General features: G+C 48.5%; 1 protein-coding gene across 4 annotated transcripts in view; it reads left to right on the forward strand.

Moving 5' to 3' along the window:
* Nucleotides 1-9,070: 9,070 nt before the first annotated feature.
* Ptpn5 (protein tyrosine phosphatase non-receptor type 5) overlaps nt 9,071-14,679 on the forward strand; it is a 57,928-nt gene continuing 52,319 nt past the window's right edge. For 2 of the 4 annotated variants that reach the window (XM_057756320.1, XM_057756322.1), the window contains exon 1: nt 10,016-10,528. Coding sequence is in view for 1 of the 4 variants with exons in the window: in XM_057756319.1 (XP_057612302.1) it covers nt 9,511-9,554 (44 nt within the window). In the remaining 3 variants the exon portion in view is untranslated. Of the gene's footprint in view, nt 9,555-10,015; nt 10,529-14,679 lie in introns of those variants that run through there. The other 2 variants (XM_057756319.1, XM_057756321.1) reach the window with 2 other exon arrangements.

Genomic DNA, 14,679 nt, shown 5'->3' on the forward strand with positions numbered 1-14,679 from the left:
ACACACACACACACACAAACTTTTCTCTACTTTGTTCCTCATCTAAAATGGGAGGAGGAGAAGGGGGAAAGGAAGGAGCCTACAGATTTTGTTAGACAGTCTCTGGCTTTTTACGTCTATACAGAAGGAAATTAGCAAGGCATCATGGGACAACTGCAATCTCTAGAAGCCAAGTGTCCAACAGATGCCTGTATCCCCTCCCCCGACTCATGTCCCTCTGGACCAGCAAACTTGTCCACAATGAGCAGACTGTCGCCCCTCCCTGGCAGCCTTCTCCCCAGCAAATGCCACCACCTCTAACCCAAGTTTCCAAAACTCTAGCCCTCATCCTAAACTCCTCCCTCCCCCATACCCTCATCTAACCACAAACCCTGTCTCTTCTTTTTCTTTTTAGCTCTTAGCTCTTTTCACTTTTGTCCATCAAAGTAGCTTTCCTTCTAGTCTAGACAGCCATGAACTTCACCAGCATTACCTCACCCTCTCTCCCTCTCTGTTCTCAGTTCTCCTCAGTCTGTCCTTCATAAGCTTCTCCCGCATTTCCTTCATAAAACACAAGTGCTTAGCTTAAAACCCTGTGGTTGTTGGAGGCCTGGTCCACAGGAAGAAATACATGTCTGTGCTGTAAACCTGGCCAAAAGCTATGACCACGGAGGTCTTGGGCATGTGGGAGAGTCCTCTGTTCTTGCTCCAGATGTTTTGATATGGAATCGTAGTTCAACTGTCTTCTGGCTGCTTGCATTTATTCCCACAGACTGGTGTAGCTCCTGGCCTTTGTGGGAGGAACATCTTTCAGCCATGGGCGTAGGTCAAAGCAGAGACTCCTAACTTAACGAAAAGTTGAAACTAAGACATTGCTGAGTTCTCTGCTACAAAGGAGATGTCTGTGTCATTCGCTCCAAAGCCCAGGAAACATCCTAGGAGAGGAGTGGAAGGAGGGGAGGTGGAGATGCTTCACTCTGCGATGCACCAGAAAGCTGTGAGAGCAACACAGAACCAGGAGTTGGGCTGTACCCTTCAAAGGCATGCCCCAAGTGGCCTTCTTTGGCCTGCTAAGTCTTATTTCCTAATGGGATGTGAATGTTTAAGCCATGAGCCAAAGGAGAATGTTAAACCACAGCACTCTTTACCCAAGACCCAGCGTGCATCAACACTTAACCACTGACTCTTCTTTCTGCCACTAAGGACTCAATGTCCCAGGAGAGTAGTGTTAATCTGACTGAAGTCTGAAGTCTAGTTGTGACAAGTCCACTTTAATAATCCTATCAGGACTTTATGCAAGACCTCCTCTAAAAGAGCAATGTCAGGGGCCTTTTGTCTTTCTTCCTGCTATGGCGTTATCATAGTCTACCTTAAGGAAAAGAAACTAGCTGGTTCACCAATGAGTCCGGGGCACTTTACTCTGCCTGGTCCCTAACAGCCAGCGCAGTGCTTAATGAATGAATGAGTAGACAAATGGATGAATGAATGAATGCAAGAATCATCCAAGGACTCTGCCAGCCACTTTCTAGCCGTGTCTGCCGTGAGCCCGCTCTCGCTTTCTGCACCTGTCCTAACAGGTGGTTGTGAGGAGAAATTAAACAAGAGCTGTAAACATGTTTCAGGACCTGTAAAGTCTGCACCTAGACATCAGTCGCTGCACATCTTCTCTGTGCTTCAGTTTCCTGGCTTGGTTCCTATTCCACGGCCTTTAAGGAAGAGTTAAGTGAGTTAGCATATGCAATGTGCTTTAAATGATACTTTACACACTGCAAGTGTTATCAGAGGGGTGTGGAGTAACGAGCAACCACTGAGCCTTACAGCCCTCGGGGATGCTGAGTGAGTGAAGTTTGCTCCTTTTGGATGAGGTCTTGTGTATGATTCTGATAGGATTGTCGATTAGGGTGGGCCCTTTGCTAGCCAGTGAAAGCCTACAACCAACTAAGTGCTTATTCTCCCGGAACTCTGAGTCCTGAGAAGCAGAAAGAAGGGTTAATTGTTAGATGGTCATGCATCCTAGGGGATTTTATTAACCCTGCAAAATTCTGGAATTGCCCCACTTCCACCTTTTCAAGCAGCTTCTTCAGCCTCCCTCCCGCAGTGAGCTTCGAAGCCTTGCTGGGCAATGGCCATTTCTTTGACCCACTGCTAGGGACTCTGAATGTTTTCAGACCCACGAAGCCAGTCAAACCATAATACTGAGATGTCACACAAGAAATTTCTCTTCCCTATACCTCAGTCTCCCCTGTAAAGTAGAGGATCCTGAGTAGGGTGCTTGTCACCAACCCTAGAGAATCAGCAGAGTCTCTAGAAGTCTTTTATAATCAAGCCTCACCTCAATCTCAAGTTGGCCAGGGGGTGGGGGACCCTCAGAATAAGACTTGGAGACATAGCTATTTGGGAATCTCTGGCCTGGATGGTCTCTGAGTACCCTTTCAAATCAGGAAGGCCTAGGAGCCATTGCTTCTATGATGCTGCTGTCCTATAGAAACCCACAGTTTGGGTTTACATCCCATGATTTTCCACACCTGGCGATAACTTCATATGTTAATTATTTGTCTGTTGCTGTGGTAGAACACAATGGCCAAGGCATTGACCTTGGCCAGACAAGACCTATTCTGGCTTACTCTTCTGGGGTGGGTAAGAGTCCGTCATGTGGAGGGGGAGAGCAATGAAAGAAATCTTGATGGAGGGAGCCATCGTGGGATTAGGGAGAAAGCTGGAGCTGGGAAAACTCCCAGGAACCTACAAGAATGAACCCAGCTAAGACTTCTAGCAGTAGTAGAGAGGGTGTCTGAACTGGCCTTCCCCTGTAATCAGATTGGTGACTACCCTGATTATTATTGTAGACCCTTCACCCAGTAACTGATGGAAGCAGATGCAGAGATCCACAGCCAAGCACCAGGCCAAGCTCCTGGAGTCCAGTCAAAGAGAGGGAGGAAGGGTAATATGAGCAAGGGGGGAGGGGGTCAAGATCATGACAGGGACATCCACAAAGCCAGCTGACCAGAGCTCATAGGAATTCACAGACTCTAGACCAATAGCTGGGGAGCCTGCATGGGACCAAACTAGGCATATGGAAGAGAGTTGTATAGTGTTGGAAGAAGAGGGCCAGCTTGTTATTCCCAGCCGCCTGGCTAGCTTAGCCCCGAAATAACCACACAGAAACTGTATTAATTAAAACATTGCTTAGCCATTAGCTCTAATTTCTTATCCGCTAACTCTTACATCTTGATTTAGCCCATTTCTATTAATCTATGTATCACCACATAGCTGTGGCTTACTAGCAAGTTTCTAACCAGAGTCCGTCTGAGGCAGAGGATCCATGGTTTCTCTGACTCTGCCCTTCTTCCTCCCAGCATTCAGTTCTGTTTTCTCTGCCTACCTAAGTTCTGCCCTATCAAGTAGGCCAAGACAGTTTCTTTGTTCATTAACCAATGAAAGCAACACACAAACAGAAGGAACTCCTACACCAGTATAGCTTGGTCTGTTTGAGGGGCCCCTGGAAGTGGATCCAGGATCTATCCCTGATACGTGAGCTGGCTTTTTGGAATCTGTTCTCTATGATGGGATGCCTTGCTCAACCTTGATTGTGCGGGGGGGGGGGGGGGGGGGGCTTGTTCCTGCCTCAACTTAACATGCCAGGCTTGTTTGACTCCCCATGGGAGGCCTTACTGTTTCAGAGGAGTGAATGGGGGGGGGTGGATTGGGGCGGAGCTGGCAGGGGAGGGAGTACTGGGAAAAGGAGAAGTAAGGGGAACTGTGGTTGGTTTGTAAAATGAATAAAAATTTCAAAAAAAAAAAAAAACTCCATCATGGTGGGAAGTCCTGGCAGCAGGAACAGGAAGCTAAGAGATCACACCTCAACCACAAGCACCAAGCAGAGCAAACTGGAAATCTCAAAGCCTGTTCCCAGTGACATACTTCCTCCAGCAAGGCTGTACCTCCTTACCCTCCCCCAAGCAGCGCTACTGACTGCGGACCAGACATTCAAATGCCTGAGCCTATGCGGGACATTTTTTTTTTCTATTCAAACCACTACCCTCCAGTGACTTCCACACATTCGAATAAAATTCAAATACCTTCCAACATCCCTCCACATTCCAGCTCATGCATTCCTCTCCTCCCGCGTCTCTCCTTCATATTCCTGGTAGAAAGAGGTCTGCCCTTTGCTCTCAGAATGCCACTTCCTCTTGCAGCTTGGATGGGCTCTCCTTAGTGACTCTTCTCTTGATACCTAGTTGAGAACTGTGCCTCTCCAGCTCCAGTCCCATCCTCTCCATGGCCAGCCTCTTTTCTCTCTCTCCTTTGCGCTTGACATAGTCTGAATTAACCTGCTATTCACTTGACATAGTCTGAATTAACCTGCTATTCACTTGACATAGTCTGAATTAGCCTGTTATTTGTGATTTTAACCTGGTCCATTGCCAGAGCGTTCCCTCCACTGGAATGTAGGTTGTCTGAAAGCAGGTAACCTGCCTGTTCTTTAATACACACCAGGCCTGTGATGGGTAGGGCCCTCAGAATAGATCCACAATAAAGCATCTAGTAATTCCTACTAGAAACCCCAAACAATAAACACAAGGCAAACAGCTTCGATTCTCACTTACTTGAGCTAGTTTTTATTTTTATTTTATTTAACTTTTTTTGGTTTTAGACAGGGTCTCGAACAGCCCATGTTAGCCCAGAACCTGCTGTGTAGCCAATGCTGACCTTGAATTCCCGATGGCCCTGTCTCTACTGCCAGGGTGCTAGGATTACCCTGCCTGGCTGTGAGTGTTTCTGATATTACTTTCTGAGATCAGAAGCCAAGTAACCTTACCCTTCACTTTGACAGGCTGGTGCCTGCCATTCCCAAAAGCTCTCTCTACCTAGTCTGTAGGGACCAGGGTCAGGAGATCATAGCAGACACACTTCAATTATATATACGATGATCTGTCCTCCGCTAAGGCTCTCCTATACACCATGACGATCTGTCCTCCGCTAAGGCTATCCTGTACACCATGACGATCTGTCCTCTGCTAAGGCTCTCCTGTACACCAGGATGATCTGTCCTCCGCTAAGGCTGTCCTATACACCATGACGATCTGTCCTCCGCTAAGGCTGTCCTGTACACCATGACAATCTGTCCTCCGCTAAGGCTGTCCTGTACACCATGACGATCTGTCCTCCGCTAAGGCTGTCCTGTACACCATGACAATCTGTCCTCCGCTAAGGCTATCCTCTGAGAAAGCTTGAGAACGACCTTACTCATCTTTTCACCCTTCAGACTTGTAGCCAAGAAATACAACTCCCGGAGGGATCTCCTGTCCCTGGAAACCAACTGATTCACTTAAAAGCTGTGCTTTTTATTTTGCTGTCTCCACACTCACAGTGCCAGGCCTAACCCCAAATCCTTGAGGTTATAGCATCAGGACATTTACGGCCCCCTCAAAGGATCACCTTTGTTGGTTTTGATGTCTAGATAATACCTAACTTTTATTGAAGATCCCATCGAAATGACGTGAATTTCATTCACCCATTTGCTTTGTAGGAGCTTTAAACAGTGACCTATGTGATAATGATGCTAAGGGGTTTGACTACACAAACCCTCAGAAGTCTGTCTTCAGAAAGCTCCTGAAGCCCTGTTCTCGGGCCTGAGAGCTGGAGCTACCTCAAATCCTTTACAGAAGGGAGGGAATTAATGGGAACAGAAGGAAATACGAGCTACAAAAACAGAATACATTGGCAACCAGGTCTACTGGTCTGTTTCTTCCCCAGCACCACTCAACAAAAGTTCATGAAGCACCTTGCTTACGTCAGACAACCAAACAACCTAGAGCATATCAATGATACAAACAGATAAAGATGCCTGCCCACATGAATCTTACATTCTAGTGAGAGAAGACAGACATTCAATCCTGACTTTATTGGAGGCTGGAGAGATAGTTCAACAGTTAAGGGTGTGTGCTGTTTTTGCAGAGGACCTGAGAAGTTCCAAGCAAGCTCACAAGGCAACCCTAGTGGGATCCAATACCTCTGGCCTCCACAGGTAGGAAGGCACAGGTTCTCATACCCATACACATACACACACATGATTATAAATAATAAAAATTACAAAATTTAGTATAACTATTAAATAGATTATCTAATTCATAAATTCACTCATCTAGAACATATTATAGAATCTCATAAGAAATACATGAGATGTGTACTGTTACACTATAGTTTATAAGCAAGCTATGTAGTGTGTTAGAAGGTAAAATTAACCAACATAAAAGAAAAAATATAGCAGATCAGAACAGCCAAAGGGAGCAGGAAGGGCTCAATAGAGAGGCAGTCACAGAGGGTCGCCTCACTGAGAAAGCGAGGCTTCAGCTTCTCTAAGGAGATGAGTTGTAGTTACACAGTGACTGCTCTTTCTTTTTAGCTTCCAACGTGATCAAACCGAAATCCGAGCCTCATCACAGCACCATAGAGGTCCTTGAGGACGTACTCAAGGTCCTTTTCCCTTGGAAAAGCACGGTGACGGAGAGCAAGCATCCCAGTACCAAACTGTCTTCAAACACTGGTTCTACCCCTTACAAGGTACATGGCTTTGTGGGTGGTGTTCCGTTCCTCTGAGCCTCAGTGCCCTGCTTCAAACTGGAGATATTAATAGTACCTACGTCACAGAGCTCTTTTCAGAATTTAGTGAGCTAACACAGGTGAATTCCTTCGCACACAGGAAGAACTCAATAAAATCAACTGTAGTTATTGAGCCTCGCTCTGGTCTCTCGACATTTTCTTTACATTTTCCTTGGTCCTAGTTCTTTATCCTTATTGACATTTTGGCATTGTTTATGGTTTCTGTTTCTGTGGTAAGCCACCTCAGACCCTTTGTGGCTTGGGGTAGGTTATAAGTAAGTAAGCAAAGAAATAAAAAATCTGAACAGGAGAACATTTACAAAGAAGCAAAATGCTTCATTACCAATGGACGGAACTGCAAGTGAGGCCAAAAGCAAGAGATATTGATCCTGATTCCCAAGAGCCCATCAAAAACCACTAAACGACATCCTGCTTTCTCTCCAACCGGCTCTGCACCCTCTTCTTCCTCTCCTGTCTCTTCCTCTTTCCCAAACCCTTCTTCCTCACTCAAGAGAGGGTGAGTCACACAAAATGATGCACTAGCCCCCTAACAGCTTCAGTGCCATGGGCCTCAGAGAACTGCCCTTCCTCCCCATCAGAAAAGAGACAGACAACAGATGAGGTCACTTTCTATGCTGATGGAGAGTCAGGAGGGAATGTCGACTCTGCCAACTGTCGTGAATGACTGAGCTCTGTGGTGACATGAAAGTCCCTGAACCCCTCAGCGCCTCTAATTCCTGACTGGCAGTAAGAGTACCTCCCAAGGTGCTGTGTAAATGAACTATAGAATTCAGGACAGCAACACATTATTTTCAAATCCTTCCGTGAATGTTGACTAAACCAAAGTAACCCGCAGAGGGCCATGAAAATTCAAAAGCCTTTGTAGAGGTGGATACAGCAGACACGGTACACAAGCTGGTTGAGATGTATCCCGACTCGAAAGAGAACCCAGCAAGAAATAAAGGAGAAAAAGCATTTGAGCCGTAATTACTTTTTTATCTTTATTTTATTTTTAATTATGTTTATGTTGGTGTGAGTGTATGTCTTATGAGTACAAGTGCCTGTGGAAGCTAGAAGACAGTATTGGATCTCCTGGAGCTGGAGTTGAACTCAGATCCTTCATAAGAGCACTGTGTGCTCCTAGCCCCTGAGCCCCTACTACTTTTAAAGGGGTTTTGATGGGTCTTCTTTGCTTCTCTCTTTGAGACAGGACACAATGACAGCTGGGAATGGGCTCTGCACACAGCAAGTTCAGGAGGCGGCTCCCTGACCTCCCCCACTGGCTCTCAGAAAAGACAAGAACCAACCTCACCCCACCCCCTCCCACAGCTGCATGCCATGGGCAGCACTGACAGAAACCCTGCAGGTCCAGCTGCGGTGCTCCTCTGAGATTCCTAGGCTTATAGACCTGGGCTTGGCTGACCTGCAGTGAGCCCTCTTTCTCTTCACTCCCATCAGCCACCGCCCCCAGAGACTTTGCTCTCTACTCTGTGAGTGTGGACTTTGGAACAAGCTTCGTTTGAAGACCACTCCTCTCAAGCGGCATTAATTAATCAGTTACTTATTCGATCTGGTTCCTCCCGATTATTGGCATATCAAAAAATATCTACCACTCACCTAAGTAGCCGCAAGGATTAAACACTGGGAACAAACAAGGCACTGCCGCGTACATAGTAGGCACCCAATAGCTGCTACTCACACAGATGATGCCTGGGGAAGCTGGTCCAGACAGACCACCCCAAGCCGTTACACTCAGGGAGGGGCAGTATGTCCTTAAGCGCCCCACCCACACTCCCAGGCAGCTGGGAAGTTTGTCCTGGAGTATTGTCTGACACCGATTCCTTCTTCCCACCCCCACGGCCTGGAAAGAAAACTCCTAGATGGTATGCAGCTTGTCTCTGTGTCCCTCATAGGCAAAAGAAAAAAGATCAATCAAGGCCCAGTGCATGGCCTTCTGATCAATATTCTTGACCTTCAGACACAGATTGATGGGCCTTTCTGTGTGGGAATCAGGGAAAACAAAGTCACTTTCTGAAAGTCTAAAAGCAGACAGAAGGTAAAGGGGCTGAGTGTCCCTGGAAACACCACTTTAGCTATCCCTTAGATGAAACCGGGAGCAGTTGTAGGCAGCCGAATAAAGGACCAATGCAACATTTCACACAGATGGCCACCTAGAGAATGAACTGAAGATGGGCCAGAGAGGGTTCAAGGAGGAGGTGATAAGTGATGTTGAAAATTGAGCCAAGTCGGAGCGGGGGATGCATTCCAGGCTAAAGAACAGCATGGCCAATGGCCTGTTGTTTAGTGACAGCCGCGAACCGCAGGGCAGCAGTTAAGTGGCAGCTAGCATAAGGAACTGGAGCGCCTCCAGGTACACAAAATAAAGGTTAGAACTACTATAGGGAAATACGGGAGCGGGCCTGCAATCCTAAATAGGATAATCACCAAAGACGTCATTGAAGTAGCACATTAAACAGGTAAAAGGAGAAAGGAAGAAACCCATGTGGTTTTGTGGAGGAGAAAGACTAACAATTCAGAGGTCCTGGTGCCTGCGTGGCTGCCATCTTGGTTATGGTCACAGACTGGGAGGAAGGAGTGAAGGGTAGGAAATGAAGTTAGCCCATGAAAAGGACGCCTGCTCATGAAGACCCTCCCAGGCTATAATAAGCTTATCCCTCGGATGCACTGGGCAGCCACTGCGGGAGTTCCGACAAAGGACAGATGCAGCCTGGTACATGATTCAAAAGGATCGCTCTGACTGCTCTGGAGAGACCCAGCTGCAGGTGGCCAAGGATGACAGACTAGGAGAGAGGCTACCGCAGAAACTCAAGCTACAGAGACCGGTGACTGGACTCATTCTCTTCAGTAGCCGCCTCTCGCTTTCGCCATGTGAAACTATTGCGTGTGCAGTCCACTGCCTCCTACCGCATGCAGTGGGGTTCTCGAGATGTCAGGAACCAGCCCCGGAGAAGGTAAGATTGGGAATATCTCGCACCAGGACAGCCCTTGGAAAGCAAAGCAGATGGTGCCTGCCCCGCTGCATAAGTCAGGAGAACTAACCCCGGTGGAGAAAGGTGTCCACCCGCTCTTGCTCTACAAAGACAGAAAAGGAAGGAGTGGGAAGTCAGGCGCCTCCTCAGAGACCTAGAACAGGTCCTGAGCGCCCGGGTATGTGGTGTCTCAGCCGGTGCTGGTGCCGACATCCTGCAGGGAGCCCTATAGCACCCACCCCCGTGCACGCACACCCCCATCCCAGCTCTGACCCTTTGTCTAGCTTGCCTCTACCCTCATCTGTCTGTCCATCCCGCTCCAGATTCAATGTGCACAACCCTAGTGGGGTCCCTCTGGCGGTTGCCGTAGTCGCTCAGCCCCGACCCGGGGCTCCCGGGAGAAGAAAATCATGAATGAAACGGATGCGGTGCTCCCACTCCCCCGCCCTCTCAGTCCAGGCAACCTTGGCATGGGGGCGGCGCCTGTGGGGACTCCGCGCAGAGTTGCTGCGGGTGAGGGGGCGCCGGAGATGGAATCCGAGGTTAAGGGTCTGTGGTACGCCCCCCTAGAGCCTTAGGCGATGCCGGAGCTCCCCACCCCCACCCCGCCAAGCGGGCGAGCCCTGCGCAATTCCCGGGGAGCGGCGCAAACTCGTCCGGGGGCGGGGCGGAGCCGGGGCTGGGGGTGCCAAGCAGACCCGGCAGCTGTGCCCGCGACTCCGCAGTCTAGGCGCGTTTGGTGAGGCGATTGGGCAGTGAACGCGCAAGGAGCGCGGGACTGAGGGCTCCGCGGACAGACCGACAGACGGACGCCCCCGCACACGCAGACGCACCGAGCGCCTCACGGCCCCTGTCACACACAGACAGGGACACACGCAGACACGCACACTCGCGCGCGCACATCCTCCCGCCAGCCTGCCTGTCCGCTCGCCGGTGCCTGGAGCCCGTTCTGGCCGGTAAGTGCGGCGCCTTGGTGGGTGCCTTTGTGTAAGAAGCCGGGAGGCACTGGTAAGGGGTCCCCTCCGGGGCGGTAACAAAACTGACACCTCCAAACCTCGGGACCCAGGAACCCGCGCCCGCCCCCGCCACGCCCCCCGTGGGGCACCCGGAAGACTGGAAGTGGGGTCCCCAGGTAAGGGAGGGAGGTTGGCCCTGGGGACCACGGAGGGAGCGGTCGCCACTCCCCGCGCTCTGCGCTCTTGCGTGGTTCCAGGGAGGGATCCAGATAGTGGTCCAGGTCCGAGCCTCTGCGGCCCAACCTGGTGTGCAGCTCTAGGCTGTAGCGCCTCTCCAGAGTCTGAACCCCCAAGAGGGGAGATGGAAATGGGAACTAGCCTGCTAATTACCAAACTGTACCTTCCCCCGACTCTTTAGCCATCCACCACCCGTTTCCAAAATAGAATCTGGTTTATTCCCCTCCCCCGACATATTGCTTTTTTTCCTGGAGGAGGCCCAGGCTCCTGCAAAGCTCAGGTCAGAATCTTCACCAAGGATCAATTTAGAGAGAGGGGTAGGATCTTAGCGGCCAAGAACTCATTTGCCAGCTTCATTTTACAGACAGGGAAACTGAGGTCCAACGACATGGCATGGCCAAGGTCACCAGAGAGTTAGTAGCAAAACCTGCATCAGAATCTGGGGTGCTTGGTTTTTATACTTATTACCCCCACACAATCAGACTTAATCCCTACAAAGCCCAGAGCCCAGACATTCACGTGAGTATGCCAGGTGAATCTTGGCAATGCTGGCCCTTCCCCCAACTGAAGCTGAAGATTCCAGTCATTTCCTGCTATCCTTACTATTTTGAAAAATTGGGAGTGGGTGCTTTAATTTGCTTCATTCCACCTCAAAGAGGGCCCTGTTTTGTAAACACTCCATGGTTTGAAAGGTAATTGAGGAGAATGAAGCAGAAATTAGATTCCTGGGTGTTAGTCCCAGGCCTTCCAGAAGTCACTAAGCCTGAGTTGAACTAGGTCCTCAGTTGAACTAGGTGATGTGGTATTCCAGGCTTCATGTTCTTACCCAGCTTTGAGCTGACTGTATGCCTTCCCCAGTCAGTCACTCTGCCCTCCTTAAGCATCTACCTCTTCTCATCCAACCAGGCCTTTGTGGGGGTCCCCAGGTCCCCCCATGCCTCCTCCTTCTTCTTGCCATTTATTAAGTACGGCCTCTTGGTATCGCTGAAAAAACTTCTGGGGAAGCTTGAGGTACAGCTACATTGAGCTCCCTCAAGGACAGCTGGGTGTCCCCAGGCAGAGCAGGCTGTCTGGTGAGGGTGCCCCGAGAGGTGGGTCCAGGGAGTACAAGCACAACTCGATGGAGACAGGGTGAAGGTGATCACCTTGGAGAATTTAGATGGGATAGAAGAACCAAGTTCAGTCTCTAGGGGCATGAGGTTGTCTCAAGATGGAGCTTCCTTGAGTGAGGTGAACATGCTAGCATGGAACAAAACAACTCCAGGAGGCCACCATTGACATTGTAGTCTATGTAGATAGCATCCTTCTTCTAAAAGGCACTGTTTATACAGACTTCATAAAGAGCAATGGCCTGTAGGTTTGGGGTGTGCAGGATTTGCCACCCTGAGAGTGGGAGTCCCCGGTCCCACGTCCAGCTCCTCAGCACTGTGCAGCTCCGAAGCTCCTTGTGGCCTCTCTGCAAAGCTTGCTCCTTGAGAAAATTCTCCAATATTTAGGATAGCTTTCAGGGCTGAACTATTTGTTGGGAAGAGCTATGATGGGGGGGGGGCACTTATTTATATAACTAGTCTGAGCCTGGTTTCCTCTCCTTTTACTGTGTGAGGGAATGTTTCCTGACTTAAAAGGATAATGCATACAGGTTACTGAGCAGAGTTCCCAGGACAGAGGGACAATTCAGGAATTGATCGATACTCACAACATTAGTGCCTTCCCATCTTGAGACTCTTTGAGAATGTGGGATTTTTAGGTCTTCACAACCCTCCTCCCTGAAGCTAGTCCTCTTCCCGCAGACCTATGCCTCGATTCAGTGCTCAGCTCATGTCAGCCGCCTGTGTCAACACCCTGGTGGAGCTGGGTTGCAGTTATCGGAGTGATTTAACAATTAGTCTTTACATGTTGTCTACAGGCTTTCCTTACTCCTGGTCACCTGTGTTCACTCTACACAGCATACCAAGGGTGCTGATAACACCATCAACTCCATTAAGTAGGTGGGGCAGTTAAGACCGAAGACCACAAAGACTCCAGGGAACAAACAAAACAAAGAGCCCACTGAAAGAGTTTGGAAGGAGGCGGATTTCTTCTTCATGAGAACCAAGGTGGTTTCTGGAAGCTAGGGCACCTGAGCTAGGTCTGAATGACTTCTTTATTAGAAGACAGGTGGGGGGTTTCCAAGAGGTGGAAAGAACGTGAGCAGAGGGCACACACAGTCAAGGATTTAGAACATGGTCAGGAAGAAAAATCCATCCCTACTGAAGCAAAGAGATAAAACCAAGTCATGACAAGGAAGGGTTAGTGGAGGCAGATGCTAGGGCCATGAGGGCCACCTGTTGAGAGGGAGCTCAGATGGGAAAAGATGACAGTGGCCTAGGTGAGAAATAACAAGAATCTGAACTGGTGGTGGTTTCAAGAACGGATAGAAAAGGAATCTGTCATCATTGAGGCTGCATTGTCACCAAAACCTGAAAGTCACCAGATGTGGATGCCTCCGCGAAGGGTAAGCCACAATAAGGCTTTGAGGTTGAATGGAGGAGGAAGGAGACTTGAGAGGGGCAGGAGTGACTGACAGGAGCCTTGATGACTCCTGGTGCAAAGCTTGGCTTGCCAAGCACCTGATACTGTCAAGAGCTAGCTCATCCATCCATCCATCCATCCATCCATCCATCCATCCTCTCATAAATAGAAGCACCCGTGATGTACTGGCTTGTTGCAGGTTCCAGGAATGTGTTGTTGCGAAAGATAAACTTCCTACGTCAGCCCCGCCAGGAGGGAAAGAAAATAAAACCTAAACAAATATAAAATACTTGAGGTGATGAGCAGTTCTCTGGAGAAGGATAAAGCAGGGTGAGGAGAAAGTGGGGGTGAGGAGAAGACTTGAGAGAGCAGTACTTTCTAGAAGAGATTGCATGTGCAAGAGGCCTGGGATAAGAATAAATAGATATGTGTAAGGAAGTCTGCATTGCTATGAGAGATAGGCAAGGAAAAGTGTGCGAAAGGGGACAGGGCCCATCATGAGGCTGCTTATAGGTCTGAGGAATGAGACCTATAACACAGTGGTGTTAATGAGTCCAAGAGGACCCAAGTCCTATTTGTGTTCTTAGTGCCCAGCAAAACAACCCTAGTGCTACACAGTGGCTCACTAAATATAGCCATTGAAGGGATAAATGTTGGACCTGGCCATTCATGTATCAGACTGCATATCTTAGATGTAGATAAATCAATAAATATGTTGTTTCATAGGAAGGATATAGTGAACTTGTAGTAAGGTCACATTTATAAAACTTAGAGGACTTGAATGCCTGTGTCAAAGACCTGTATCTTAGGCAGCAAGATGGCTCAAACCTGACATCCTTAGTTTGAACCCTGGAGCCCATGTAAAGGTGGAAGAGAGAAATAACTCCCCAAAGTTGGCCTCTGATCTCTCTGTACAAACCATAATATTCATGCACCCACACTCAAACATAGTAATCTTCATATCTCATTCAGTCTGGCGGAATGTTGTAAGCTCTGTTAATGACTTAGACTAAGTAGAAAAACGTGAATGACCCCAAAAACAATTATAACGGTAACATTTAAGGTCTTTTTCTTCTGTTCATTTCACATTTTATCCTGTTTAACTCCTGCACCCTCCACCATTTTCCTAACAGAGATTCTGAAGACACTAAATTCTTGCACAAAGGTACAGGTTTGCAGGACATGGCATTATCATCTCCAGTAAAATGACAGATCCCCAAAAGGCGGAGAGAGCGACAGAACATAGAAATCATTTAGAGAAATGTGAATACTGCAGGTACCTAATTAAGAATCTGCAAGTGTCAAGGGCAAGACTCTAGAAGGTAGCTAGCCATATAGAGTTTTGGGCATCAATTTGTGCATTAAACTAAACAAGGTGTGTATGGATATTTCAAATTATATGG

The sequence above is a fragment of the Chionomys nivalis genome, chromosome 23 (genome assembly GCF_950005125.1).
Source record: "Chionomys nivalis chromosome 23, mChiNiv1.1, whole genome shotgun sequence".
Classification (NCBI taxonomy): Eukaryota; Metazoa; Chordata; class Mammalia; order Rodentia; family Cricetidae; genus Chionomys; species Chionomys nivalis.